This window comes from Microplitis demolitor, chromosome 5 (assembly GCF_026212275.2).
Source record: "Microplitis demolitor isolate Queensland-Clemson2020A chromosome 5, iyMicDemo2.1a, whole genome shotgun sequence".
Lineage (NCBI taxonomy): Eukaryota > Metazoa > Arthropoda > Insecta > Hymenoptera > Braconidae > Microplitis > Microplitis demolitor.
In genome coordinates this window covers 1,032-28,573 of record NC_068549.1, presented here as the reverse complement: position 1 = coordinate 28,573, position 27,542 = coordinate 1,032, and the positions used below count along the sequence as shown (strand labels likewise).

Genomic DNA, 27,542 nt, shown 5'->3' with positions numbered 1-27,542 from the left:
AATTCGATTTTATATTAAACTTTGAATATTCGATAAAGAAAAAGGGTACCAGAAATTCCACCCAACTGAAAAATATTCGAACGTAAAATTTATATGAAAAGACGGATCGTCGAAATGTAAACTATTCGAAAAAAATATTATACGTTTATAATTGAAGTGAAAAGGAACAGAGCAAAACACATCAACTTTGTATATATAAATTATCCCGTAAATGAGGGCTGAAAAATTTTATTGCATGTAAAAGACATTTTGTTCAAAAGTAAATATGGTAAATACATATAAGTATGGAATCACTCGATATTGCCGAGTGAACTTAACATACTCCTGATGTTAAGCTCGTGAAAAACTGTGTCGGTAATATCGAGTGAGTCCATATTGGTATATTTACTTTCGAAACAAATATCTTTTGCATGCAATAAAATTTTCAGCCCTCATTTACGGGATAATTTATATATACAAAGTTGATGTGTTTTACTCTGTTTTTTTTTCACTTCAATTATAAACGTATAATATTTTTTTCGAATAGTTTACATTTCGACGATCCGTCTTTTCATATAAATTTTTCTTTCGAATATTTTTCAGTTGGATAGAGTTTCTGGCAGCACCCATGATAGATTATTACCTTCCTAGGTTTTTAAAATGTCAAGATCCGTTGAAAACTCGGTTTTAGAAAATCCTCCCGAAACTATAATAAATAACTTCAAATAAATTCAATTTTTTTTGGCGGAAAGTTAAAAATAACTAAAAAATTTTTATTTTTATTTTTAAAGTAAGTCTACTTTACTCGAACAAGTAATATTGTTTTATTGAACCATTGTAACTCTGAAAAAGTATTAAAACCACGACAATTAAAATTTTTCTTTTTTACTTTTAATAATTAAATTACGTACGGTAAAATTATTAATTAGTTGTTGTTAAAAAAAATTTTTTCTAATTAAATTTATTATTTTATATCTATCAGAGACGATCATTTTACTATCAAAACTATATATACATATATTCGTTTTATATTTGTATAGGTTATATACATAGATATATTGTAAGTTGTAATTGTAAGGTTATTCGTATGAGATCAAGGTGTCTTGATGGTCTTGATCAGTCTCCGATAGGGTAGATCATAACCATAACCTTAATATATAAAAAAAAAGTTAAAAAAATGTTTCAGATGAACTCAAGCCGGCTTTGTCGTTATTTAACAACTGGTTCATCATTGTGGCAATCATCGAGCAAAAGCTTATTGGAAAAACTACGTAAGAAAACAGGATATACATTTGTCAATTGTAAAAAAGCATTAGAATTACATGACAATGATCTTGGTAAGGTTAGTATAATATAAATATTGTTATTTTTATTATTATTATTATTAGTTAAAATAAAAAAATAATAATAAAAAAAAACAATGTGTTAATAGGCAGAATTATGGTTAAAGCAACAAGCTCAAGCTTTAGGATGGTCAAAGGCTGAAAAGCTTAAAGGTAGATCAACATCTCAAGGATTGGTAGCAGTGATGGTGAATAAAAATCATGGTGCATTGGTTGAAATAAATTGTGAAACAGATTTTGTAGCACGTAATAAAACATTTCATGGTCTCGCTGAAACAGTAGTTGCATCTATTGTTAAATATTCATCAGATTTAACAATCACTGATGATGTTAACAAAATAATATTGGACGCCGAAATGCTTAAAGGTATATCTACAGGTGATGGAAAAAATTTAGCTGACCATGTGGCATTAACTATTGGAAGTATTGGAGAAAATATATTTATAAAACGTGCACTCTGTATGAATGTTAATAAAGATTTACAGTTGGTTGGGTGCACACATCCAACACCCGTAAATTCTTTGCCAGTTTCTTTTGGTAAATATGGTGCTTTATTGGCTTTTAAATCATCACCAACCAACAAATTACTGGGCATACAGCTTTGTCAACATATTATAGGTGATATCACATAATAATAATAATAATAATAATAATAATAATAATAATAATAATAATAATAATAATAATAATAATAATAATAATAATAATTTTTATTATAATTATCAGGAATGAATCCTTGTAAAATTGGACAGCCAGATGTCGATGAACCGAAACCAAATGCTGACGATGAATCAACACTTATTTATCAAGAATATTTATTAGATCCAAATATTATTGTACAACAAGCTTTGCTAGCTGCTCAAGCTCAAGTTATTGACTTTGCACGATTTGAAGTAGGTGAAAAAGTTGATTCACATGACACTGATTCTGAAGCTCAAATTGAACCTCAATTCATTAAAAAATGTGGTTAAATTATTTTATAATTTATTTTTATTATTAACCTTTGATTTAAAAAAATAACACAAAGAAAAAAAACGTAAATCTAAAATTTGAATAATTTAATTTTTTAATAAAATAATAAATAATAGTAAATAAAATATGTCAAGCATTTAATATAACAATATTATAAGTACATATATCTTATGTAATAAAATAGAATTTATTAAATGTAAAAATATAAATATATGTTACAATAAAAAAAAAATTAAAAAATTTATATATATGAAAGAATTGATTATAAAAAATTAATTTTAAAGGCATTGACGATAATAATAATAATAATAATTTTTATAGTTATTTAATTTTTTTGTGTGATAGATTGTCAAATGGACAAATAAGTGATGGAAAACGTATAAGTGATTTTGATTCATTATTTTTACATTTACGTTCAAGACGCACTGATTTCCATAGTTATATACGTGATTCTTTTTTCCAGTATAGTGATATATTTTCATTTTTTTATTTAAACATAATACATAATCTCTATAATTTTTTTCTTTTCAATTTAAAAAATAAAAAAAAATTTTTTTAAATCATTTTTTAATATAATTATGAATTTCTCAATTAGTGAGATGGTGAGTTGTTGAATGTGCTAGTAAACATGAGTAAAAAATTTTTTTCAAAACAATAAAAAAAGATCGAGAAAATATAACATAGCAAGTGCGTTTGATAATAAACGTATGTCTGTGGGTCATGCCATATGTAAGCAAAAAAAAAATAATATAAAGAGTAAAAAGAAAAGTTGATGTATTTAATTATTGTTGGTATATATTGTAATGTTTTATGTAAATGTATGTGTGTATTTACGAGTAGGTGCCTGTTGCCTGTTACCTGTTAGTCATGGATGGCTGCTTTGAGTTCCGGACCCATTTCCGGACTCATATGGTTTCTTTTTTAACAATTACTTTTTATTATATTACACATTACAGATTACAAATTACAAATACCTACAACCTACAACCCGTCTTTTAGTAATAAACTGACTCTTAAACTATCATCATCAATATTATTTTCTTTAGTGTTGTTATTGCATATACAATTATAAATATTACTTTGTTTTTTTTCTTTTTATGATGATGAGTTTAAGTAAACGAGTAAGTTTTGTTAATAAATAAATAATATAATTAATTAATTAATTTTTGTTTTGTTTAATAAAAATTAAAAAAAAAAAAAAAAAAAAATAGAAATTATAATAATTATGCTTAAGTAAAATATAGGTTTGTGATTTAGCACATAAAAATCAGAGATGTGTAGCAAATTTTGTATAACATTAAACGCGTAAAATATTATATTTAAAAAATTTTAAACAATAAATAACAATTGTGTAGATATATTTTTACTTTTTTCTTTCTGTTTCTGTTGTGTATTTGCAATTAGTTTGTTTCATCATTATATTATTTTAGTTAATATACTTATACTAAATAAAAAATTTAATTTTTATTAAGTTTTTTTTTTTTTTCTTAAATAATTAAATAAATAAATTTAAAAAATGTTTAAATCACGGTTCCGTCAGGATGATCATCAAAGTTTCTCTGAAGACTCTGGAAGTGATGCATTTCGCAATGTAACAAAAAATATGACAGCCTTTTTTGTCTGGAAAATTCAAGTATTTTCTTTTATATATTATTATTCATAATTAATAAATTAATAAAATATTTAATATTTTTTTTTAATTTTAGGGCTTACAAGCAATATCTGTACCACGAAATAAAATAGGATATTTTTTATCTGATTCAGCGTATATCATTTATGCTGTTTCGTCAAAAGACAGTGAACTTCCTTATCCTGGAATTCCAGTAAATATATTTATAAATTAAATTTTTTTTTCTATCAAAAAAGCTATTTAAAGTATTAAAAAGTTTTGACTATTGTAATAGTTATGAAAAAATGATTTAATTTTAATAATAATAAAATTTTTTTTAGCTTAAAGAAATAAAAACAACAAATGTAATACGTACGATACATTTTTGGATTGGAAATAAATGTGATTCAAGCATATCTGGAGCAGCAGCCCTTCGAACTGCTGAATTAGACGCACAAATAAATGCAACACTTTTATTTCGTGAGTCCGAAGGCCGTGAGAGTTCACGATTCCTTGGATATTTTCGTCACGGACTTACAATAGAGTATGGACATTTTGATAATTCACCTGTAAAATTACATCGTGTTAGTGGATTATCAATACCTATAATAAATCAACTGGAATCAATAACATGGTCAAGTTTTTCATCGACCGATGTTATGATTATAGACACTCAATCACTTGGAGTATTATTTATTTGGGTTGGTTCAGCATCTACAGCACTACATCGTCGTCACGCAATAGATATTATAGAATCACGTAAAAATAATAATAATAATAAAATAATAATTGTTGATGATGGTTATGAACAAACGTTACCTGATGATGATAGACGATTATTTAATAGTATATTGGATTTAAAAATACGTTCTGTTATTCCTTATCATCAGGATAAACATTATTATATATTTTCTCCTGTAAAACTTTACAAATGCAGTCAACAGTCGGGTAAATATAAAGTTGTTGAATTAAAATCAGGACCAATTTTCCGCAATGATTTGACATCTTCAGCGGTATTTATAATTGATCAAGGTGAAGCTGGTGTTTGGGCATGGATAGGAAATGATGTTGATGCTAGAGAAAAATTAGAAGCTATAAGGAATGTAAGAGGTTTTATTAAAAAAAAAGGTTATAGTTGTTGTGTACCTGTTGCACGTGCTCTAGAAAATTATGAACCCAAAGAAATAAAAAAAATTTTTCGTCCTTGGGAAACTACACAAATTCGTCCGCTTATTCTACAAACGTCTTTTGATCAAGATTATATGAATGAAAGACCTAAATTATCAGCTGAATGTCAGCTTGTTGATGATGGTACTGGAAAAAAAATAATCTGGCGTGTTAGTAAAAATGATATGGTCAAAATTTATGAAAATTCAAAATCTTGGGGATTTTTTTACGCTGGTGCTTGTTATGTAATGAGATATATTTATGGTAATAGACGTAAAGAAAAATCAATTGTAAGTATAAAATAAAATAAAATTATATTACAATAATAAAATGTATACATATTTTTTTTTTTTTTTAGATTTATTGTTGGGAAGGAGCACACTCATTAAGTGATGATAGAGATGCTGCATTAGATTTTGCATGTAAATTAGCTGATGAGACATCCGGACAACTGATAAAAGCATCACAAGGACGAGAACCTGCGCATTTATTACAAATTTACGACGGAAAATTATGTATTCTTGCTGGCAATCACCAAGAAACTCGTAATAAATTAAATAATAATAATATTATTAATTTATTAATTTTTAAAAATTATTAAATTAAATTTATTTTTATTGATATTATAGCGCCAAAAAAATATCTATTACGAGTATTTGGATCAATATCTTATACATCAAAAGCCATAGAGCGCCCGTTAAGAGCAAGTTCATTAGATTCCACTGGTGTTTTTATTTTATTTTCTGATTCACCAATTGTTTGGTGTGGTGGAAAAAGTACTGGTGACTTACGCGAAGCATCACGACGGCTTGTACCAATATCAACACCCTTAATTTCCGAGGGTAAAGAAAATGATGAATTTTGGATTCAATTAGGAGGTAAATATTTTTATGTAAATAACAATAACAATTATTATTATTATTATTATTATTATTATTATTATTAAATATCTTAGGCAAAGGAAAGTATGGAACAGAAATGTCACAAGTACCAGAACAAACAGATAAATACATGTATCACTGTAATGTTATCAACAAAAAATTTGTCGGTAAAGAGATAATAGGTTTTTCACAATCCACTCTCATACCCGAAGCTATATGGCTTTTAGATTCAGAAACAATGATTTGGGTATGGGTTGGCAATCTCTGTGAAAAAAATAATTTTAAAAAATATCTTCAAGACGCAGAAATATTTTTATATACTCATCCTGCTAGTCGTGATCGTAATACTCCAATATCAATAATACGACAGGGTCAAGAACCACCAACTTTTACTGGATTATTTGATAATTGGAATCATAATTACTTACGTGATTATCGTTCATTTGATGAGTATCGTTTATCGTTACAGAATTTACAAGGACTACAAAATATTCAGAATAATTATCACAACAGCTATTCAATCAATTATTATTCTGGTAATAATAATAATAATAATGATAATAATCCATCATCAAATTTTGATGCTTATATTAAATATCCATTAAAAATATTAAAAAGTGAACCAGATAATTTGCCAAATGGCATCGATTTTTTTAAAAAAGAAATGCATTTAACTTATGACGATTTTGTATCTGTTTTTAAAATGAATCCTGTAGAGTTTAATAAATTGCCAGCATGGAGACAACAACGGCTTAAACAAGCGGCTGGTTTATTTTAAATTAATTATTCTTTATACTTAGATATAATATAATTAAAAAATAAATAAATATATATATATATATATATATATATCATTTGTTAATGTTTATTTTTCCATAATAACTTTATTCAAATCGATTAATTATATATAGATAAAAGACAAAAAAAAAAGAAAAGAAAGATGAAAAATTTGATGTATTGGTATATATTTATTAATAAAAATAATGTATTATTTTTAAGATGATGTATCCATTGATTCCAACTCAATTTTACGTATAGCTTCATGTTCAATGACAATTGGGCGCACTGATTTATCAAGAACAGCTGTTGTACCACGTTTATAACGATAAGAACCTTGACGTTTACCTTTTTCATTAGCAATATCATACGGACGAATATAATCAACGCTACGAGAATCAAATACTCCACCACGTACTTCGTTATTGCGTATCACACAAATATCAACATTGGAACCTGATCCCAAATCATTGAAGACTCCAGCACGAATTGCGTCTGCTACTAATTCTTTTCCTTCTTCTTCCTATTTATTTTGTTAAATTGAATAATTATTTAAATATTTAAAAAATTTATGAAAAAAAATTAAAATAATAATAATAAAGAAAAGAATTACAGTTAATCCAGGTCTCCATCGGCTTTCAAATACAGCCATTGCAGCTAAAGAACCAGATCCCATAGTAGTAAACATGTAATTTTCACTAGAACCATGAGGAAAAATAGCATACAAATGTGGACCATCAATGTCAACACCTCCAAGTACTAGAGCAGCACCAATGTGTCCTTGATGACGAAATAAATGCTGTTTTAGCATTCTATTAGCTGTTACAACTCGTGGTACACGTCCTGTATTTAGACGATGTAATTCTAACTGACTTGCTATCATTTCTGTTGTTTTTTCAGTATCTGCTGCTGTACCAGCTCCGCAACAGCTAAATTAAATAATAATAATAATTATTATTATTATTATTATTAATAAATTAGATACTTAAAAAAATATAAAAATACTTACTAAATATTTTGAGACAGAAAGTGAATTTTCGAACAGTTTTTATCAGCTACTATTGTACCAGAAGTAGCACGAGTATCAGCACCAAGAATTACACCGTCTTTATAAATTATCCCGACGATTGTAGTACCGGTTTTTTGAGCTTTTGGTGCCGCATATCCTTTTTTAGCCAATAATTCATTTCTATAAATTGGTTTAAATAAATATTATTAATTATTTAACAAACCAAGTGATTAAAAATTTAAATGACACAGCAGTATTCAAAAACAAAATTAAATCAGGTTATGGTTATAATTTAGTTATTATATATGTTTACCTTTTACATAAATCAAAAGAAAATCCTGGAGCAGGAATTTCCGGAACTAGTACTGATGACATTCTTCTATTATTTTTAATTAAAATTTTTTTTTTTATCAATAATAAAAACTTGGTTTTTTTATTTTGTTCAAACTAACGCAGACTAATTGAAAGATCAAAACTGATTATGATTATACCAATATTATTACTGATATTCCTAAGCTATGCGCTGGTTCGATGGCGCTGCGGATGCTTCGTGATGATGGTGATAAATACCTATACTATTGTATATATTTAGGTACAATGGATGCAATAATGCTCAAATGCAAATACTTCAACTTTTTTTAATTAAAATCTAAAATAGATGCTTACATGGTATTTTTGTGTAATCTTTACCCACTAAAATTTTCTTCGAAGGAGATTTTATTATTATTTTTTTTCACTTACCACCAAAAAACTGTTGGTAACATTAATTTGTAAATCCCGGACTATACCATACCTAGTATACCTAGACTGTATAGTTTAGTATGATCCTGAAGTTAGCAAACAATTAGTAATTTTCGAATTTTTTTTTTTCAACAAACCAATTACAAAAAAATAAAAAATAAAAATATGCACACGTAGAAAATTTTAAAAATTACAGTGGCGATTTTTTCAATTTATGTATTTTTTTTTTTTTCTTTATATTTTATTGTTAAAAAAAAACGCCATAATTATTATTATTATTATTATTATTATTATTATTATTATTATTATTATTATTATTAGACGTTGGCGAACTTCAGTATATTAATTTAGTTACACAATAAGAACTGATCTGATAGTAAAAACTGATGATAAAAACTACCGTACTCTACCTGCTAATTCGATTATCTCTTTATTATTTTTATTTAGAATAAAGAGATTAAAGTAATTTCCTCCACTTTACACTATTTTGGTCCCCTTGCGTAAATTCTCTAAAATAAATTTTTTTTTCACTACTTATTTACATTTCTCATTAGGGATTTCGTTTTTTTTTTTAATTTATGTAGATAACCTCAAATACGGCATTTCAATATAAATTTATAGATACAATCAACAATAATAGAAGAAAATTAAGGTATATAGGAATAATAATAATGCCACCAAAAAAAACAAGTGGATCAAAATCAGGAAAGTCAACAAAAAATAGTGATGAAAGTGATAAAGGAAAAAGTGAAAAAAAAGGAGGCACCTCTATAAAGGTAATGAAAATTAAAATAATAATTATATAATAAATAAATATATTTATAATTATAAATAATAAAATTTTAAAACAAGGTTAGACACATTTTGTGTGAAAAGCAATCAAAAATTATCGAAGCTTTGGAAAAATTAAAAGCTGGACAAAAATTTAATGAAATAGCCGCTACGTACAGTGAAGATAAAGCTCGTTCAGGAGTATGTACAATTTTATTATCTCAAACTGTTAATAATTAAAATTTTTTCAACTTTATTATTATAATTAAATAATTAAATAATTAAATGATTAAAAAAATATAGGGAGATCTTGGATGGATGACTAGAGGATCGATGGTTGGCCCATTTCAAGATGCAGCTTTTGCTTTACCTGTATCTACTCTAGCCAATCCAGTATACACCGATCCTCCAGTTAAAACAAAATTTGGCTACCATATAATAATGATAGAGGGAAAAAAATAATTTTTTTTACACCCCTCCATATAATTAATATAAATTATTAACAATAATTTTTGTAAATATATATTTTTATTGCTACAATAAATCGTTTTTATTAAAAAGGAAAAAAAAATATACATACATTTTATTATATATTTAATGGTTTATCTACACACTAATTAATAATTTTTTTATGCAAATAATTCAGTATTAATGATATAACCCCGTATATGATATATGCCGTTGATTTCGTTGAAATCCATTGTATACATTTTTTTTATTAAAGTTTTGTGAATTTTAACCCTTTCGTTCAATTTATTACTTTATTATGAAACTAAAGGCATTTTTCATAATTTTTCACTCCGAAAATGATGCCCTTGTTTCTATTTGATTATTCAAACTGAAAATATGCAAATTTTGAAAAACACCCTTTTGGAGCCTAAACTTTGAGGGGTGATTTCACCCTCTGGATATACATATATATATATATTTTTTTTTCTTTTCTAAATATACTCATAATTTTCATTTATTAATAAGAATACGAAAATTTAAAAAAAAGAAAATAATAATAATAATAAAATTAAATAAATAGACGGTTTCTACGGCTGCTTCATTGATGATTAGCCGTTGACATAATATAAATAGATAATTATCATTATTAAGGTTTATTATTATTTTTAAAATTTAATTATGATTATACTCTGAGATTTGGATTAGTGTATCTAACGTATTTAAGGAGTGAATCATTTTCTTCGCAAACCCAGGGTTTCTTATGATGACAAGCGACATCGTGCCAATTAACTCCATCGTTGTAAAATTGATTAAGTACTGCTAGACAATTTTCTGGTGCTCCACCCTGGATTGCTTCACGATTATCTGGTTGAGGCTTACCAATGCTAAAAAAACAAAAATCAATTTTTTATTCTTTCGTTTTAAACGTTTAACCATAGTATTTATTTATCTTATTAAATTTTTAATATATCCATATAAATTAGTAAAAATTAACATTACCCTCCACTTTCAGACCAATCGTTTTGATTACGATCAGTTGTAGGTGCAAGTTTTTGTAATTCAGCAGTCCAAAACCACCCATTTATATTTAATGGTTGAAGATCAGGACGATCGCATCCATTAAAGTCACATAAACGTCCAGAAGTCCATATATACTTGACCTTGTCTAAGAAAAAAAAATTTATTTATAATAATATTGAATAAATTTTTAAATAGCCTATTAATAATAATAAATAATAAATAATAAATAAATTACTTTGGACTATACGACTTTTAATAAATTCATTTTCTTTATAAGTCTCCAATGAAATTAGGTCCATGCAACGTTGCCTACAGAAATTTCTTCCAGATAACCAGTCAACTTCTTGACCAGCTGTCCTTGGATCTGCCCAAGAATAATAGTATCCTTTTCCATTAAATCTCTCATGAATTGTTCCTGCATTAAAATATATAATACATTATCACCATTTTTAACTTGACAATACAAAGAGTTGGTTAATTATATGATTATTATCATTATTATTGTCATATATTATTATGAATTCATAAATTTGTATGTATCCATTACATAATTAATAAAATAATTGTATTGTCTATATTTAAATTTAACAGCTCATCTATAATTTCTTTTACGAGCCATTAATTGCTATGGTTGTTATAATATATGTAACGCGGTCATCTATTAAAGCTGCAACGTGACAATAAAACAAATCAAAAAAATTACGATCTGTAATATTTTAAAAGTTCTTTTACTAGGTGATAATATTTGATTACTTTGATATAATCATCAGATAATTATTATTATTACATTAACTTTATTTAATTTATCCGGATTATTTTTTCATATTTTTTCGTCTTTTAATTAGTAATAAATTTGTTTCTTTATTATTATTTGACTAATGACATACTTAAATTGTAAGAATTTGTATTCTATTATCAAAAGTTTCACTTCCTCAATGCGGGCGGCTATTAACAATCTGCGGTCAAGAAAAGCTGGTAATTTCGGTAAAGTAATTTTTTTTAACTAAAAACATTTTTTTTAATGATGAATAACAATATGCTATCAATTTATTGTTATTTCAAATGAAAATTTTTTATATAAAATAAATGACAATATTTGAAGATTTTCAATATTGAAAAAAAAAGAAAAAAAAAAAAAACAACCCGCAAGTGAAATTTAGGTGAATCGCCCAGAGGGAATCCAGCCTTACATGACCCACAACGACATTTCAAGCGATATATGACCTAGACATTGAAACATTCTCAACGACACACAAAACTTTTTTTTCAAACTTTATATATATATATATATATTTAACGGAAGAAAAGAGTGCCGGCCCATTTATGCTAATGAGGACTTTATTAAATACAAAACACGCATAACCACATATATATATATATATATATTCAACAACGTGAGGTTGAACGTGACGGGGATATTGGAGAGTCGCCGCAGGTGATCCGGGTCATTTTGAATTCCTCAAAGAATTCAATGGCAGGTGAATCATAAATACTCTACTCCGTTGTTGTCATTATATATATATATATATATATATATATATATATATATATATATATATATATATATATATATATATATTCAAAACGATGTATATCGAGTTTATTTTTTTTCCAAACTAAACGATGATTGTTTTTTAATTTTTTGTCTTATTTCAACAATTGTTGACGAGAAATTGATTATTATTATTCGTGGCTAGCTGTACGACTAAAATCATTTATTCAAACTCACGACCCTGCTTTTCTTTCCTTAGTAGTATGCCTTTATTTATATTTATTTAAGCTGTACAAAGTGAAGAGTAACACTTTCTAAGAAGGTCGATATAAATTTATTATTGAGTAAGTATACTCAAAGATTTCTCTTGTTGCTCACGATCAAATTTAAAAAATATGAGTTGAAAATAAAAATAATGATTATTATTTTCAACTTTTAAACATTTATTATTATTATTATTATTATTATTGTTATTAACATTCTGCAAATAAAAACGATGAAGAGAAAAGAAATTCTACGTGGTAAGAAAGAGAAAATAACTCATATAACAACGACTATATTATAATGAAATTGATACATAATATACGTTATGTGTGATAATTAATTATTAAAATTTTTTAATGATATTTAATATTATTGCCATTTTTACTTTCTTTACTTAATAATTGTATATTAATTAATTAATTAATTTTTTTTTAAATAAATACAAATAAGTGACGAATGACTTACTTTGAGCGCAGAGCGGAGGAATTGGTGGTTCAAGAATTCTACCGGATGGTTGTGCCTGAAATTGCCCGGTCGCTGCTGCTATTAAAACTCCAAGGATGATAAATCGCCACATATTTTTTTCTCTTATCTGAAACTTAAATCATTTATACAACTCTATGTCAATCATAATATTAGATAGTTTAGTAAACTAGTTAATACGTAAAACAAGTTATTAATTTTATATATATAAATTAATATTTTTCTTTTTATTTAACACAATTTTGTTAATCTCTGGTATCTTAAATATAACTTTTAATGACGGTTATTCTTAAAAAATCAAAATTTGGTTTGATAATTCTGAAATACTATCCTCTATTGAAATATACTCAATATTTATGTAAGAAAAAAGAATAAATATACTTATTTCATATTAATATAGCTTATTTTTTTTATATTGTTTTATTATTTAAGAAAAATATTATATTATTAAATATCTGTTAAAATTTCAAACACGATTATTAATCTCATTTATTTTTATTATTTATTTATTTTTTTAAGTAAAGATTCATTAATAATTACAAATAAAAAAAAAAAGATATAAAAAACGATATAATTTGTATTTTAATTAAATTTTAATATTAATAATAACCAATTAATATTAGGTTAAATAAATTAGAAAAATATTTCTATAATAATAAAATAAACAAATATAATGCTTACTTACGAAAGTTCCAAGTTTGACTGCGCTTCTCCACTCACAGTACTTGTATATATACACAAGTTCGTCCTAAAAGATGTACCTATAGCATCATCATGACTTGATGACAACAGCGGTTCACAAAATTTTGAGCTAATATGTATAATATAAAAATAATAGCAATAACAAAAACAACAATACATTTTTATATATATTATTAACTAATAATAAGCGATACGGCTTTTTCATATTATAGATTAAAAATTTTTTAAAAGTTTAAAGTAAAATCACTAAATACAATAAAATAACTGTTAATTAATATTATAAAATACATATATTTTTGTTTTTTATATTAACATTATAAATATTAAAAATAATTCAGTTGAAATTATTATTATTATCTATAATATATTTTATAATTACTTATTTGTATTTGACAAACGAACGAATATGACTTTCACCAAATAAGTATAATCAGCAGTAATAGTAGAGGAATAGTAAAGGAATTTAAAAAAAGTGTCTTATTCTTGTTTGGTTTATGAAATTATTTTTTATGTATTATTTTAAAAATAATTGAAATTATTTAACTATAATAAATATTATATATTTAATTTTAAATAATTTAAAAATTATTATTAGTTCTAGCCTTAGCATAAAGTTTTATCATCAGATAAGGTATACTGCAAACTCGAGAGAAATAAGAGTCTGTAAACGCTTTTTTGAGCTTGAGGTGTGTGCATGTAAAAATTAATAATCTTTTATTATAAATATCAGTATACATGCACTATTTTAATTGACATTTAAATAATAATAATAATAATAATAATAATAATAATAATAATAATAATAATAATAATAATAAATTTCTTCTTCAAATAAAATAAATATTTATTTATTATTATAATTTTGATGCAATAATATCGCCGCAGTTGCCGTATTATTGATGTTATTATTAATTATTAATTTTCGAGTATTTATAATAGCGATAAAAATAAATTTTGTATATTGTTTATCAGCAAGCCACATAAAATGTATACCTATATAGTCACATGCGGAATAAGAAATATCATATAAAAAATTCCTAGAATTAGTATTATAAAAGGGCAGGAGAAACGAAAGATCTATGTCAAGGTTACATGAAAGAGTGAAAACGATGATACAAGAATTTTTTTTATTTTTTACTCACTAAAAAGAATTACATATTGTTTTTTTCCCAATATTTCATGTATATCTGCATTAATACATTATTCTATATATATTACAAAAATTTGTACATTTATTGCATTAAAAAAAAGTTATAATTACAAAATACATAAATTGACAAGTTTTTAAATAGGTAAAAAAAAAAAAAATTAGAAACTCGTTTCAATAATTTTCAGAGTTCCGTTAGAATTTTATTAAGATATATTTTTAGTAAACATAAAATGAAAATATTTTCCATGCTTTCAATTTGAGAATTTACAATTTTTGAATTTAATTTTTATTTTATAAATTAATTTATTGTACTGTATTTTATTGAAAATATATTATATTGTTAAAATTATTTTTAAATATTTACATTTACATACTTATAAAATATTAATATTGTTATTTGTATATTTATATATATTGTATAATAAAAAACTTTTAAAATTTTAATTTCTGTAAAAAAATGTTAAACCAGATAGCGCTGCTGCGCTGATATCAACGAGCATGCGCATCAATAATTCGATATTTTTTTTTTTTTTTTTTTTTTTTTATCTACTTTATATTTTTTATTATTATAGTAAATTATAATATTTATTATGGTTACAATATATTTTTCTAATATCCATTTCATTAGTTAGTTGTGGCAAATCTAATATGAGCAAGTGTGTATGTTATTTTATATCAATAATTTTGTTATTTATTATTCGATGCGTGTAGAAAAAACATTATTTTTTTTTATCTTTGTATGTATACAATATAAAAAGCATAAAAAGTTATGATAAATATCAACATGTCTGCCTGCATTTTAGCGTCCTCACTCATTGATTGTTCATGAAAAAAATTAAATTAGATTAATAAAAAATAAAATAAAATAAAATAAAAAAAAAAAAAAAAAAAAAAAAAAAAAAAAAAAAACATTATTATATGACATTTGGAGTAACAATAAATGTATTTAAAATTAAAAAATTGATATGTAAGTGATAAATTATATAAATAGTACAATGTCAAAGCAAGAACTTTGCCGGCTATGTGCCGAATCAAAAACTGATTTAATTGGTATTAATAACAGTGAAGGTCAAAAGCTTGATATTTCTGCTAAAATAAGTAAACATCTTCACATTCAGGTATTTATTTATTTTTTTATTAGTATTATTATTTTTTATATAATTTTTACGCAACTCATTTGCGAAGCAATGAAATGCGTTTTGCTAACGCTAACTCGGTCCAAGCTGATTATTCACTTACGTAGAAAATATTTTACACTCGTTCAAATATACTCAACAAGATTTAAATTTATACTATTTGAAAGATAATTTTAATTATACCTATTATTATTTTTAGATTTCTACGACCGATGATCTTCCCCAGTCAATTTGTATTGACTGTTGTGTTGTTTTAAATCAATGCAGTGATTTTTATAAACAAGCAAACCAGGCGCAAACTTTATTAAGACAGTCATTGATTGAATTAAAATTCAACGATAAAAGTTTTCAGCATCAGTCGATAGAATTAATTCAGTCTAATGTAATATCCACTGAGGAAAAAAAATGTAAAGAATCCACGGAAAAGACTGATAAAAAATTTTCAAAGCAACGAGATCCTTTTCAAACAGCTAATAGTAATAATAATAATTATTTTATAAACAGTGATTCTGTAAATGAATCCAATGATAAACCAATCAATTATTTCAATAATATTGATCATCATCAATACAGTAGTCCAATAAAAACTGAAGAAATTGATTTAGATGCAGACTTTGAATTAAAAAATGGATCTATTAGTAAAGTGATTATTAAGCATAAAGAAAAATTAAAAAGCAAAAATCAAATGAAAAATATTGTGGCATCTTCAAGTAATGTTACTATTACGATTGATAAACAACAAGAGGATAAAGAGAGAAAAAACGACGAGAAGCAAAGTAAAAATAAAAATGACAATGATGATGACAATAATAATAATAATAATAATAATAGTAATAGTAATAGTAATAGTAATAATAACAATAACAACAACAATAATAATAATAATAATAATAATAATATTAATGATGATGATGACGACGATGATGATGATGATAATGATGATGATGATGACGATGACGATGATGATGAAAATAATGATGATAAAGAACAGGAACTAGACGTTGAAAATAATAAAAAAAAAATAAAAGGTAGCTTTAAAATTCCCGATAATTATATGACAGGAACAGATTCAGATAGAGAAATCATTGCTGGTTGTGAATCTGATGAAAATAGTGATGTGGTTGCTTCTGGATACAAAACTCGAAGTGAATCATTAAAAAGTAGACGAAAACAAAAAGAAAATAGTTTAGATAAATATCCATGGCTATGCACTGACTGTAATGATAAACTTCCATGTTTGGAAATGCTTGAAAAACATCATCAGATTATACACAATCAGCAGGCAAAATATATGTGCGTCCAATGTTGTAAAGTATATGAAAAATATTATGGTTTTTTGACACACGTTAAAAGACACAAAATAAAATCAAAATACAATTGTGATATATGCGGTAAATCATTTTCACATAAAAAAGTTCTTGACTCACATTGTTCAATTCACAATCAAGATCGTCCTTATGTTTGTCAGACATGCGGTAAATCATTTCGACAACAAAGTGCATTATATATTCATAGTCGTTGTCATTTACCTGAAACTATGAAAAATAGATATCCATGTGATCAATGTGATAAAAGATTTTCAACAAAACCAAATTTAGTAACGCATAAACGTATACATTCAGGTGTTAAAAATTTTACGTGTGATCAATGTGGAAAGAGTTTTATACAAAAAGGTAATTTAGAAGCACATTTTCTTACTCATTCTGCTGATAAACCATATAAATGTACTCAGTGCCCAAAAGCATTTAAAACGCCATTACAATTAAAAAAACACGAAACTGTTCATACTGGTGATAAACCACATCAATGTGCTGTTTGCGGTAGAACTTTTCGTGAAAAAGGTACATTAAGAGAACATCATAGGATACATACGGGTGCAATGCCATTCACTTGTGAATTTTGTGGTAAATGTTTTCGTTTTAAAGGAATATTAACAACACATCGTAGACAGCATACTGGAGAACGTCCTTATAGTTGTCTTGAATGTCAACATCATTTTACTAACTGGCCAAATTACAATAAACATATGAAAAGAAGACACGGAATTAATACTTCCCATACAAAATATTATAAACAGCAGTCTACCAATAATCATGAGCCACTTGACAACAACAATGATGACCATCATCAACAGCAACAGCATAATCAGACAACAACAACTCTTACCCAAGCTACAAGACATCAAAATGATATGATTTTATCTACAGCCGTACCAACTTCTATTGTTCAAGTAATTTATTAATTATTATGTTATTATTTTTTACAATATTTTTAAAATCATATAAATTCATGTATACATTTACTTAATTTTTTTTTATAATAGGTAATTCATACAGTTCCTCATCATATTACCGCTGCACAGCCAATTGTTGTCCAGACAATTCCTTCATCAATTCATGCTTATCAAGCGGATGTATCGATAACACAAGATAATGATATTACTACTACGACTAATAATAGTGCTACTACTACTACTACTTCAACCACAACTACTACTACTACTACTACTACTACTACTACTACTACTACTACTACTACTACTACAGTATTTGAAGAAAGAAATGGTGGGACATATTTTAATCCTGTTCCAGCGACACTTCAGACTTTCCTGCCGTCTCATTTGCCATATAATTTTTACAATATCTCAACTATTTCTGAACCAGATTTAATTCATCCAAGATAAAATTTATATGTTAAAACAAAACCATTTTTTAAAAAATTGTGATTTATTTTTTATTTTTGTTCTAGTTTGGGTTATATATTATACGATATTGTAATTAATGTTTATTATTTCAAATTTTTGACTATTTTTACTATCAAAATTTTTATATACTAAGAGATAAAATTATTACTATTATTACAAAAATTTATACAATTTTTTTTTTTATTTTATATTTAAAATTGATAAAACTAAAAAATAAGAAACAATGCCAATATATTTGAATTATTTATTACAAAATAAAAAGTAATACATGTAATATGCTTATTCATAATAATTACATACTCTTATATATTAAACAATAAAAAAAAGAAAAAAGAAAAAAAAAAGCGCCGATTGATATATTTTATTAATTAAAAAAATAATAAAGAATGTTTACTGTATAAAATTATTATTATTATTTTATCATTTTGTATTTCCTTTTTGCATATATTTAGTGGTAGATTGTTCACTGTCTGCAGTTTCCCAAATTACAACTTTACTGATTACATCATTAACTTTATTTGATAAAAACGTTTCTTGTGACATGAAATTCGAAGTGTTGTTATCATTTGATTTATCATCATTATTATCATCATCATCATCATCATTATTATCATCAAATGTGATGTTGAGATTATTTTTAGGTTGATGTTTGTAATCATTGTTTTTTCTTTTTCTCAAAAAATAAAATATTTTATAACTTACAAGAGAAAAACGACTTCTGATTAAATAAGATTCAATTATTTCTTTAGCTGTTTTATAAACATCAAGCATCTCATGTGAATTTGATTCAACGATTGTTGTTAAATTATTATTGTCAATTTGTGTTGAATCAAAAATGTAACGATAAAAATTAATTTGATTCCAACATTCTCTATCCGTATAAGTTTTAGTTAAATAACTACGGCCACAATAAATACACATTGGTAATTGAATTCGTCCGCTTATAAATATTTTTCTTTGAATTTTTTTACACTTTGAATTATTACAAATAAAATTTTGTCGATAATATCGTTGAACAATTGTTTTAATATTTTTAAATACAGCACTATATATTGTATTTGAATTTTTCCAAAGAGGATAATTACAATTTGTATTAACACATTGATATAATGATGGTTTAGAGCCTTGTGAAAAATTATATAAAAATTTTTTAATTTCAATAGTTGTATTACATTTAATACAATTAAATTTAAACGGTTGACAATTTTTATATAATTTATCATAATTATTTTCAATTGATTTATTATTATCATCAATATTATGATTTAATTTATCTATTGAAAGTGGTTTAAACATATTTGCTCTTGTACAAACATCTTGTAAACCTAAATTTTTAATTATTAATATTTCAGTTATCATATCAACGGGTTCACAAATACGTGATACAACAGGATAAATTTGATGACGTAAATAATAAATACAATCAATTGATAAATTATTATTATTTTTAAATTCATCAATATGATATGCTCGTTGATTTGGTTGATTATTAGTACCATCATTACATATTAAATATGAAATAGTATCACCAGCTTTCCACATACGTCCACCAGTTTTATTCATTCTTATAGCAATATCAACATGAGGTTGTTGTTGTTTACTGTTGTTGTTGTTGTTGTTGTTGTTGTTGTTGTTATTATTTTGATAATCATTTGGATTTTTTGAAAGTTGTTTTGTTATAATAAATAATTCAAGTGGAAATTTATTATTATATACTTTGTATGATGTATCCTCAAGAGTTGAACTTATTTTATTATATTTAAGTTCTTCAGTAATATTATCTGAAAAAAGAATATCTAATATTATACGACCTTGATCACAAGCTAATTGACACCAATCACGTCTAACAATATCTAATCCTTTATACTCAGTATTTAATTGAATTTCACCATTTGATAATTTATTTATAATAACAGCAGCATATTTTTTTTTTTGATATAATAATAAATATTTAAATATACCATCAATATCAAGTTCAAGCATTTTATAATGTTTATTAACATTATTTTTAATATATTTAGCAATATCATATGCTTTATCATAATTTAGACAATTAGTATTTATCATTAATGAATCAGTATCACCATATATAACATCATAATTAAAATTTTCAACAATTTTTTTAGTATCTTCAAGTATTTCACGTCCTTTTAACGTTATTATTTCAGCTAAATTTTTAGCATAAAAACGACAATGCTCAGCACCAAGACATCCATACATTGAATTAGCTGTTAATTTTAATGCCAATTGACGAATATTATATTGAATTTTTAATTCATTTGTTAAATTATGTTGTTTCATTAAATTTTTAACTTGACGACGACTTTCAACAAGTTTACGTATTTCTGTTGGTATTATTCCAATATCTAAATCTTGTTTTGGTAAATCAATATCTTTAATATCATTATAACAAACACCTGGTAATGTTGTAAAACAAATATTATATTCTTGAATAATACTAGGATATAATGAATTAAAATCCATTAATAATATTAATTTATCATAAAATCCACGTTTTGGTTCTAATACAAGACCACCAGTATATGTACTTTTTTTTTTTTGTTTATAAGTATAACTATTTTTTTTAATTTTATTAATTATTGGTTTAGGTTTATCAGGTGTTATATAACCTTTATTAGAAAATGCATGAAGTAATAAATATTCATTTCTTTCAGCACGACCACCAATTAATGTTTTAGATAATATATTACCAGCAATACATGTTATTTGAAGTGATAATGGTATTATATTTAATTCAAACATTAATTTTAATATATATAATGCTTCAGACATTGTTATTTTAATAAGTGTTTTTATTTTATCTGTTGTTTCATAAAATTTTGGGCATTCAATTGGTTTTATTTCTTTTATTGTATTTTCTTTTGTTTTTAAAACAGCATTACATATACTATCAAGATCATAACTACGAATTTTAATATTTAATTCTTTAACTGATACAACAATATCACATATTGGACGACCATTAAATAATGATGGTAAATATAATTTTGAATTATTATTATTGTTATTACCATAAAATTGTCCAGAAATATTTTGTTTAAGTTTACCAATTTTATTTAAATTTTTAATATTTAATGCTATTAATCGACGATAAATAATATCAAATTGAAAACCACAATCATATCCTATTAATAAATCAGGATCTGTATCACAAATAATATTTAAAAAATTTTCTAATACATCTGTTTCAGTATCACAAATAATAACATTTGTTTTATCAATATTATTTAATTTATCACGAGCATATAATGGCCAATTTGTATCTTTAGGATGAGTTATTAAACAATAATGTTTATTAAACATTATTTTAGGTGATGGTTTATCAATATTATAATTATCATTTATTAATATACCAATAACTGTTATTTCAGTATTATTATTTTTATAATTTAATGTTGTTCTTACATCAATAGCCATTATAACCATTGGTGGTATTTTTTTATATTGTGTATTACTATTATTATCATCAAAATTATTATTATCATTGTTATTATTATTATTAGAAACAGTTATATTTTCCATTTTAAAACAATTTAATTGATATTTTGACCAAGTTAAAGTATTTTCAATAGGAATTGGTAATTTAATATCAAGCCAACAAGGTCCTTTTATTTGTCTTTCAATTAATAAAAGTTCTAAAGGATTAACAGTTGTACCAAATATATGTTCAATAGCATTACCAGTATAATTTGAATCTAATTTTGGATATGATGATGAGTATCTTACCTCAAGATATTCTGATTGTAACGGTGTATTTTCACGATCAAAAGCATAATATTTCGTTGTTGTTGAACTACGAAATTCATATATTTTATTATTATCAGCAAGATTTTTAAATTCATTATATACATCTTTCATAGTGGTTAATCTTTCAATTCCAGTATCATTATCTATTATTTTTTCTTTAGGTAAAATATAAATTCTACGTGGAATATTTTTAACAGATAAACAACATGATTCATAACGATCTAAAGATTCAATATAAATTTTACCGAATAAATTAACAACGCCTGGATTTTTATATGGATTTTCCATAGCATCCCACCAAAAAAATTTAACAATATCATCACCTGATATTTCAGCTTTTAATAAATTATAACCAGTATATAATGATAAATTTTCATGTATTGTATCTTCTGTATCTGTTTTAATTGTTTCTTTTGTTTCGCCATCCCATTCAGACCATAATGAATTTTTATCTAAAGTTTCAATAACTTTATTAAAATCATCATCTTCTAATTTAGGACGATTATCATTTATTTTAGATGTTGATTCATTTTTATTATCATTATTACAAAGATTTTGTTCATCTATTGATCCAATTATTGCATCAAAGTCATCATCATCATCATTACCATAATTATTAACATTATTTGTATTTTTACAAAACAATTTAGATGTTGTTGTAGTAACTGGATTATTAGTAACATCAATAATATCGTCAAATGGTTCATCAAAATAATTATCAAATAAATTAACATCGTCTATTACCTCAGGCACTTTATCAATTTCATGACTTGACAATAACTGTTGTTGTTGTTGTTGTTCAGATTTAATTAGTTGAACATTATTTAATTTTTTATCTTGTTTAGGTATTAAATTTACATCGATATTAATTTTTTTAGTTGGTGGTGAATGGACGTCATCATTATCATCATCATTATTATCATCCTTTGATAGTTTTTTCGTGATATCAAATTTATTTTCGAGTAATAATGGTGATGATTGACAAGATTTTGGTATAACTTTAAATTTATTGACGATTGACGATTTATTTGATTCGGATGATGGAATTTGTTTTGTTTTAATCTCATCAAGTAAATCAGCTAAAAGATTGTCGTTGTCCGATGAAACAGGTTCAATTGTATTTTTTTTAATATTTTTGAACATATTTACAATAGAACCTTTTGATTTAGATTCATCATCACGTTTTCGTTTACGTGGTCCAGCTAAATTTTGTTTTGATGCCTTCTCAATACTTTCATCATCCAAATCATCATCAAAAATTTCTCTACCGTCTTCAACATATCCACTTCCACCTTTAAATTTAATATAATTAATAAAAATAAAAAAAAAAAAAAATAAAAAAAAAAAAATATCTTACCATCATCTACAATCCAATCAGATTCCTGTCGAGTAGCAACGGTTTTTGCATATTCTTTTTCATCAACTTGATCATATACATTTTTAAGCTCTTCAATTTTATATTTATTTTTACTACCTTTCAATTCTTTTAATTTTTGTAAAGCAGCACTTCGACCTGATTTATCAATTTTTTGTCGTTTACTTCGAGATGTTGATGCTAAAATAATTAAATTTATCAATAAAACAAAATATTAATTATTATTAATTAAATACACTTACGGCTCTCTTCCATTTTATTTTAGGTTATACCATATAATTTATAGCTTATTACAATTATATGGTAAATGAATTATTTAAAATTAATATTTTATATTTTTTACACACAATTAAATATAATGTAAATATTTTGATATAATTTAAGTAAAATGAATGAATAGAAACAAAAATAATGAAATAAAATAAGAAAATAATAATTTCGCGGTCTTTTCATTCGTGATACTTTAGTTGTTTTCGTTACTTTGTAATATATTTAAGTATATTTAAGTATGTGTGTGCTGTGTGTGTCTGTGTTTATGTTGTATCGTTTTGTGTAACGATTAAGTTAAACGCGGGAAAGGAAGTTGGTAGCTGCCAGTGCTGCCAGAACGTGCGATGTTTTTACCCCCTCCTGAGGTGAAATAGCATTGAGTGTAATGGCAGGAGGGGGTAAAAATATCACACGTTCTGGCAGCACTACTAGCTGGTATGGCTGGAATAGTAATTATTAAATTTGGCGGTAGTTTATTTTTTGTTTTATGTGCCAGACAGTAGGGCGGCACCCTGGTAGCTATGATTGATTTACTTGGTTTCCTTGTTATATATATGTACGTGTTACCAAAATCGTGTGACCACAGCGCTCTCTGTGTGTGCTTCTCTATTACATTACATCACATATTAAATAAAAAAAAAAGTTCCTATATAAGGTATTATAATAATGATCATCTATTTATGTATGTAAAAATTAGTTTTTACTTTTCATAAATAAATAATATTACGACAAATAAAAAGGTTCGTGTTAAATTGCAATCATTATTTGTATAAATAATTTACAATTTTAATAACAATAAACTAATTTTATGATTAAAAGTAATCATTATTATTATTAAAACAACAAGAATGCCAAATTTAATGCCTGATGATGATAAAGGTTGAAAAATTTATTATAATTTTTAACTATTTAGTTTACATACTACATAAGTAATTTAAAGTTATGTTGTTATAATAATTAAACAATTAAAATAAAAAGTTATACTTGTTAAGGTTATGTTGATATAAAAGTCTATAAATATTATTATTATTATTATATTAATTGCAGTTAAAATGTCAACAGCTCAGAGTGGAGCGATATTCAATGGTGAAGTTGACAATTTCTATGATCAAAATTATGAAATGAATAATAAAATGAGATTACCTAAAACACTGAGAGTCAGTGATGATGAATTTAATGACGATAGCACAAATAAAAATGGATCATCTTGGACACAATCAATCCCTAATAAAGTATACGATATGCATATGCCCGATAGAATTCTTGTTGTCGGTATATATACATATATATATATATATATATATGAACATTTTATATTTAAAATATCTTAAAATATAACTAATAATTAATTATATTAATAATAAATATTATCTGTTGGCTTATATTTAATTTAGGACACGATCAGCATGTTGGATTAAAGGCTCCTCCTATTGAAATGACTCTTGAAAATTCAGTTATACCACCGGAACATACAATGACTAGAGTTCAGGTAATTTTTTGTATTTATCTTTAATAAAATGAATGTTTTAATAATTTAAAAATTAATTTAGACACCGCCGAGAGTTTTGACGTTGGGTGATCATTTTTTTCCTACATTTGATGATGATAGTATTGATGATTATGGAAATCCGCCAGAAATGAATTCAACAACTCCAATTGCTAATGGAACTTTTATCAGTGATACACAAATTGTCAGGCGCAATATTAGGTAAAAAAAACAAATAATAATGATAATTAATACAAATATTATTTTATTTATATTATTATTAATAAAATTATTTATGTTTAATAAAAATTATCTACATGCAGATTACATATTTCCTTTAATCAATTGTTTTTATAATATAGAGAACAGACTCCAGTTTGGAATAGTACTTTAGATGTGTCACTGCCCCAATCTGATGAAATTCAACATTTACGTCGTCAATTAGGCAAGCTAAATCGTCGAGTAATGGCTGTAGAATCGGTTATGTATCAGCGCCAACAACGGGACAAATATATTTATGCCATTACAGTAGCTTATTTCATCTTTAAAGCATTTAACTGGATAACCAGAAATTAAATTTTATTAATAATAATACAACAACAATAACAATTTTTTTTAACATAGATATTCACCAATTAGTTTTTTTTATATTATTTTATTTGCTGTGCTCAATATTAACGCCGCAACCAATTTTGATTAACAGTGATACAATGATAACAAAAGAAAAAAGTAATAATGAGAGAAAATAATTTTTTTATCAACAAGTAATTATTTTATTTATAATTAATTGTGTAAATTTCGTTGAATTTTTTGTTTATCAATTGGTACATAAATATGTGTGTACACTATTAACTTATTATTTTTCATAAAATTTTTATACTTCAAGTTTCAAACCGGCGTGTTAAATAGTGGATAACCAACAGTATAGATATGATTTTTACAAGTTAAAATAGTCCGAGTGTAGATGAGGTCGATTAAATTGAGTATATATTGATCTTTTTGAATTTTATATTTTAAAGTCCAAGTTATTAATATTAAATATAATGATAACGGTGTACCAAGTCATTATTTAACGTTGATTGTTGATGTGGTATGTACATATTTATAGTATAGTAGTTATGAATGATCACCATTACATATTATTATTAAAGTTTGATTTCCAATGATAGCAATTGTAATCATCAGTAGTAATTGTTTTAAATGACATTGTAATATTAAGTTAATTATCTAACATAGAAGCGGAGAAACAAGTAACTAAAAAAGAAAAAAAAAAAAGAAAAACTCAAGAATGGTAATAAAAATTTTTTTGTTGATATCTTTTTTAATCATTCTTATAATGATACTACACAATAATTGTATATTCATTGAATAGGCCATATTATGTTATGATTAAAAAAAACAATTCGTAAGAAATGCATTGTCACAGTGGTAAAATAAATAAAGTTTGTTGCTGGCACTGCTAAAGTTGTAATCACTTGTTAAATCCTAATTTAGTAATAAATAGTAAAAGATAGCAATAAATGATTAAGTAAACGTCGTCTGGGTATCTGTAGTCGTAAATGGATCAGCTGTTATTCTTTTTCAATTATTGTAGTTGATAGAGCGTATTATTAGGTCTATTTTCGTTCCTGGTCAAGTTGTACGATTATTAGAGCTCAGTATTAGATCCAGTCTTGTTTCTGGTCAAGTTTTATAGTTGGTAGACGTCACATTAGGTCAAGCCTCCATTCTGGTTACGTTCTACAGTTGGTGGAGCTCAATATTAGGTCGAATCTAGTTCCTAGTCAAGTTCTGCAGTCAGTAGACCTCAATATTTGATAAAATGTCCGTCATTGAAGGGAGACAACTCCGAGACAGGAAGAAAGCTAGAAGAGTAGTGCTAACTATATGGGTCACTTGCGGATCTTCCTCCTTCTCCTCGTACTTTTATGGGTTTTTTTTTTAAGAAAAAAGTCTAATTTTTTTCGAAAATGATATATCAAATTTAATTAAA

At 25.0% G+C, this 27,542-nt stretch overlaps 8 protein-coding genes across 17 annotated transcripts; 5 read left to right on the top strand and 3 right to left on the bottom strand.

The window, feature by feature from the left end:
- Window positions 1-575: 575 nt before the first annotated feature.
- Window positions 576-2,538, top strand: LOC103575253 (elongation factor Ts, mitochondrial). Of its 4 annotated transcripts, none has more exons than XM_053739441.1 (4): window positions 576-769; window positions 1,149-1,321; window positions 1,412-1,940; window positions 2,049-2,538. In XM_053739441.1, exons 2-4 carry the CDS (start codon window positions 1,157-1,159, stop codon window positions 2,291-2,293), a joined length of 939 nt encoding a protein of 312 aa, XP_053595416.1. In that variant the 5' UTR covers window positions 576-769; window positions 1,149-1,156; the 3' UTR covers window positions 2,294-2,538. The 4 variants fall into 4 exon arrangements, with proteins under 4 accessions (XP_053595416.1, XP_053595417.1, XP_053595418.1 ...); XM_053739442.1 differs by having other exon boundaries at window positions 577-769; window positions 1,166-1,321; XM_053739443.1 differs by lacking the exon at window positions 576-769 and adding an exon at window positions 797-891 and having other exon boundaries at window positions 1,166-1,321.
- Window positions 2,539-2,613: 75 nt separating this feature from the next.
- Window positions 2,614-6,812, top strand: LOC103575252 (villin-like protein quail). Its single transcript, XM_014441704.2, has 7 exons — window positions 2,614-3,415; window positions 3,835-3,927; window positions 4,001-4,117; window positions 4,245-5,360; window positions 5,429-5,615; window positions 5,700-5,948; window positions 6,026-6,812. The coding sequence occupies exons 1-7, from the start codon at window positions 3,392-3,394 to the stop codon at window positions 6,727-6,729; spliced, it is 2,490 nt and encodes an 829-aa protein (XP_014297190.1). The 5' UTR covers window positions 2,614-3,391; the 3' UTR covers window positions 6,730-6,812.
- Window positions 6,813-6,899: 87 nt separating this feature from the next.
- On the bottom strand, window positions 6,900-8,564 carry LOC103575251 (proteasome subunit beta type-7). Of its 2 annotated transcripts, none has more exons than XM_053739444.1 (5): window positions 8,404-8,564; window positions 8,051-8,312; window positions 7,738-7,917; window positions 7,342-7,657; window positions 6,900-7,251 (listed from the first exon to the last, which is right to left on the bottom strand). In XM_053739444.1, exons 2-5 carry the CDS (start codon window positions 8,110-8,112, stop codon window positions 6,946-6,948), a joined length of 864 nt encoding a protein of 287 aa, XP_053595419.1. In that variant the 5' UTR covers window positions 8,113-8,312; window positions 8,404-8,564; the 3' UTR covers window positions 6,900-6,945. The 2 variants fall into 2 exon arrangements, with proteins under 2 accessions (XP_053595419.1, XP_053595420.1); XM_053739445.1 differs by having other exon boundaries at window positions 8,051-8,386; window positions 8,479-8,538.
- A 209-nt stretch (window positions 8,565-8,773) lies between these two features.
- On the top strand, window positions 8,774-9,824 carry LOC103575249 (peptidyl-prolyl cis-trans isomerase NIMA-interacting 4). Its single transcript, XM_008554959.3, has 4 exons — window positions 8,774-8,940; window positions 9,063-9,254; window positions 9,331-9,450; window positions 9,553-9,824. The coding sequence occupies exons 2-4, from the start codon at window positions 9,150-9,152 to the stop codon at window positions 9,709-9,711; spliced, it is 384 nt and encodes a 127-aa protein (XP_008553181.1). The 5' UTR covers window positions 8,774-8,940; window positions 9,063-9,149; the 3' UTR covers window positions 9,712-9,824.
- A 512-nt stretch (window positions 9,825-10,336) lies between these two features.
- LOC103575248 (uncharacterized) lies at window positions 10,337-13,731 on the bottom strand. Of its 2 annotated transcripts, none has more exons than XM_053739446.1 (5): window positions 13,640-13,731; window positions 12,941-13,073; window positions 10,955-11,134; window positions 10,699-10,864; window positions 10,337-10,583 (listed from the first exon to the last, which is right to left on the bottom strand). In XM_053739446.1, exons 2-5 carry the CDS (start codon window positions 13,050-13,052, stop codon window positions 10,382-10,384), a joined length of 660 nt encoding a protein of 219 aa, XP_053595421.1. In that variant the 5' UTR covers window positions 13,053-13,073; window positions 13,640-13,731; the 3' UTR covers window positions 10,337-10,381. The 2 variants fall into 2 exon arrangements, with proteins under 2 accessions (XP_053595421.1, XP_008553179.1); XM_008554957.3 differs by having other exon boundaries at window positions 13,644-13,710.
- A 1,624-nt stretch (window positions 13,732-15,355) lies between these two features.
- LOC103575245 (zinc finger protein 37) lies at window positions 15,356-18,836 on the top strand. Its single transcript, XM_008554950.3, has 3 exons — window positions 15,356-15,928; window positions 16,146-18,176; window positions 18,270-18,836. The coding sequence occupies exons 1-3, from the start codon at window positions 15,806-15,808 to the stop codon at window positions 18,627-18,629; spliced, it is 2,514 nt and encodes an 837-aa protein (XP_008553172.3). The 5' UTR covers window positions 15,356-15,805; the 3' UTR covers window positions 18,630-18,836.
- Window positions 18,837-18,880: 44 nt separating this feature from the next.
- Window positions 18,881-24,377, bottom strand: LOC103575286 (DNA polymerase alpha catalytic subunit). Its single transcript, XM_053739431.1, has 3 exons — window positions 24,036-24,377; window positions 23,776-23,973; window positions 18,881-23,710 (listed from the first exon to the last, which is right to left on the bottom strand). The coding sequence occupies exons 1-3, from the start codon at window positions 24,046-24,048 to the stop codon at window positions 19,071-19,073; spliced, it is 4,851 nt and encodes a 1,616-aa protein (XP_053595406.1). The 5' UTR covers window positions 24,049-24,377; the 3' UTR covers window positions 18,881-19,070.
- A 173-nt stretch (window positions 24,378-24,550) lies between these two features.
- LOC103575247 (transport and Golgi organization protein 11) lies at window positions 24,551-27,013 on the top strand. 5 transcript variants are annotated; one of them, XM_014441667.2, is made up of 6 exons: window positions 24,551-24,803; window positions 24,883-24,942; window positions 25,111-25,335; window positions 25,458-25,552; window positions 25,614-25,771; window positions 25,912-27,013. In XM_014441667.2, exons 2-6 carry the CDS (start codon window positions 24,912-24,914, stop codon window positions 26,123-26,125), a joined length of 723 nt encoding a protein of 240 aa, XP_014297153.1. In that variant the 5' UTR covers window positions 24,551-24,803; window positions 24,883-24,911; the 3' UTR covers window positions 26,126-27,013. The 5 variants fall into 5 exon arrangements, with proteins under 5 accessions (XP_014297153.1, XP_014297154.1, XP_014297152.1 ...); XM_014441668.2 differs by having other exon boundaries at window positions 24,551-24,942; window positions 25,126-25,335; XM_014441666.2 differs by having other exon boundaries at window positions 24,552-24,942.
- Window positions 27,014-27,542: the final 529 nt, after the last annotated feature.

What these genes read in the sequence shown, in the direction of transcription:
- LOC103575253 (XM_053739441.1), top strand. Translation starts at nt 1,157, where the DNA reads ATGTTTCAGATGAACTCAAGCCGGCTTTGTCGTTATTTAACAACTGGT. An exon ending in ATGACAATGATCTTGGTAAG is followed by an intron (nt 1,322 to 1,411) that starts GTTAGTATAATA and finishes ATGTGTTAATAG; the next exon opens with GCAGAATTATGGTTAAAGCA. An exon ending in GCTTTGTCAACATATTATAG is followed by an intron (nt 1,941 to 2,048) that starts GTGATATCACAT and finishes TATAATTATCAG; the next exon opens with GAATGAATCCTTGTAAAATT.
- LOC103575252 (XM_014441704.2), top strand. Translation starts at nt 3,392, where the DNA reads ATGATGATGAGTTTAAGTAAACGA. An exon ending in TGGCAATCACCAAGAAACTC is followed by an intron (nt 5,616 to 5,699) that starts GTAATAAATTAA and finishes TTGATATTATAG; the next exon opens with CGCCAAAAAAATATCTATTA. An exon ending in ATTTTGGATTCAATTAGGAG is followed by an intron (nt 5,949 to 6,025) that starts GTAAATATTTTT and finishes TAAATATCTTAG; the next exon opens with GCAAAGGAAAGTATGGAACA.
- LOC103575251 (XM_053739444.1), bottom strand. Translation starts at nt 8,112, where the DNA reads ATGTCATCAGTACTAGTTCCGGAAATTCCTGCTCCAGGATTTTCTTTT. An exon ending in TCTTTTGATTTATGTAAAAG is followed by an intron (nt 7,918 to 8,050) that starts GTAAACATATAT and finishes ACCAATTTATAG; the next exon opens with AAATGAATTATTGGCTAAAA. An exon ending in TTTCTGTCTCAAAATATTTA is followed by an intron (nt 7,658 to 7,737) that starts GTAAGTATTTTT and finishes TATTTAATTTAG; the next exon opens with CTGTTGCGGAGCTGGTACAG.
- LOC103575249 (XM_008554959.3), top strand. Translation starts at nt 9,150, where the DNA reads ATGCCACCAAAAAAAACAAGTGGATCAAAATCAGGAAAGTCAACAAAA. An exon ending in AAGGAGGCACCTCTATAAAG is followed by an intron (nt 9,255 to 9,330) that starts GTAATGAAAATT and finishes TTTTAAAACAAG; the next exon opens with GTTAGACACATTTTGTGTGA. An exon ending in AAGATAAAGCTCGTTCAGGA is followed by an intron (nt 9,451 to 9,552) that starts GTATGTACAATT and finishes AAAAAAATATAG; the next exon opens with GGAGATCTTGGATGGATGAC.
- LOC103575248 (XM_053739446.1), bottom strand. Translation starts at nt 13,052, where the DNA reads ATGTGGCGATTTATCATCCTTGGAGTTTTAATAGCAGCAGCGACCGGG. An exon ending in TAAAAGTCGTATAGTCCAAA is followed by an intron (nt 10,865 to 10,954) that starts GTAATTTATTTA and finishes TTTTTTTCTTAG; the next exon opens with ACAAGGTCAAGTATATATGG. An exon ending in GATTGGTCTGAAAGTGGAGG is followed by an intron (nt 10,584 to 10,698) that starts GTAATGTTAATT and finishes TTGTTTTTTTAG; the next exon opens with CATTGGTAAGCCTCAACCAG.
- LOC103575245 (XM_008554950.3), top strand. Translation starts at nt 15,806, where the DNA reads ATGTCAAAGCAAGAACTTTGCCGGCTATGTGCCGAATCAAAAACTGAT. An exon ending in GTAAACATCTTCACATTCAG is followed by an intron (nt 15,929 to 16,145) that starts GTATTTATTTAT and finishes TATTATTTTTAG; the next exon opens with ATTTCTACGACCGATGATCT. An exon ending in TACCAACTTCTATTGTTCAA is followed by an intron (nt 18,177 to 18,269) that starts GTAATTTATTAA and finishes TTTTTATAATAG; the next exon opens with GTAATTCATACAGTTCCTCA.
- LOC103575286 (XM_053739431.1), bottom strand. An exon ending in TGATTGGATTGTAGATGATG is followed by an intron (nt 23,711 to 23,775) that starts GTAAGATATTTT and finishes TTAAATTTAAAG; the next exon opens with GTGGAAGTGGATATGTTGAA.
- LOC103575247 (XM_014441667.2), top strand. Translation starts at nt 24,912, where the DNA reads ATGCCAAATTTAATGCCTGATGATGATAAAG. An exon ending in CGATAGAATTCTTGTTGTCG is followed by an intron (nt 25,336 to 25,457) that starts GTATATATACAT and finishes TATTTAATTTAG; the next exon opens with GACACGATCAGCATGTTGGA. An exon ending in ATTGTCAGGCGCAATATTAG is followed by an intron (nt 25,772 to 25,911) that starts GTAAAAAAAACA and finishes TTTATAATATAG; the next exon opens with AGAACAGACTCCAGTTTGGA.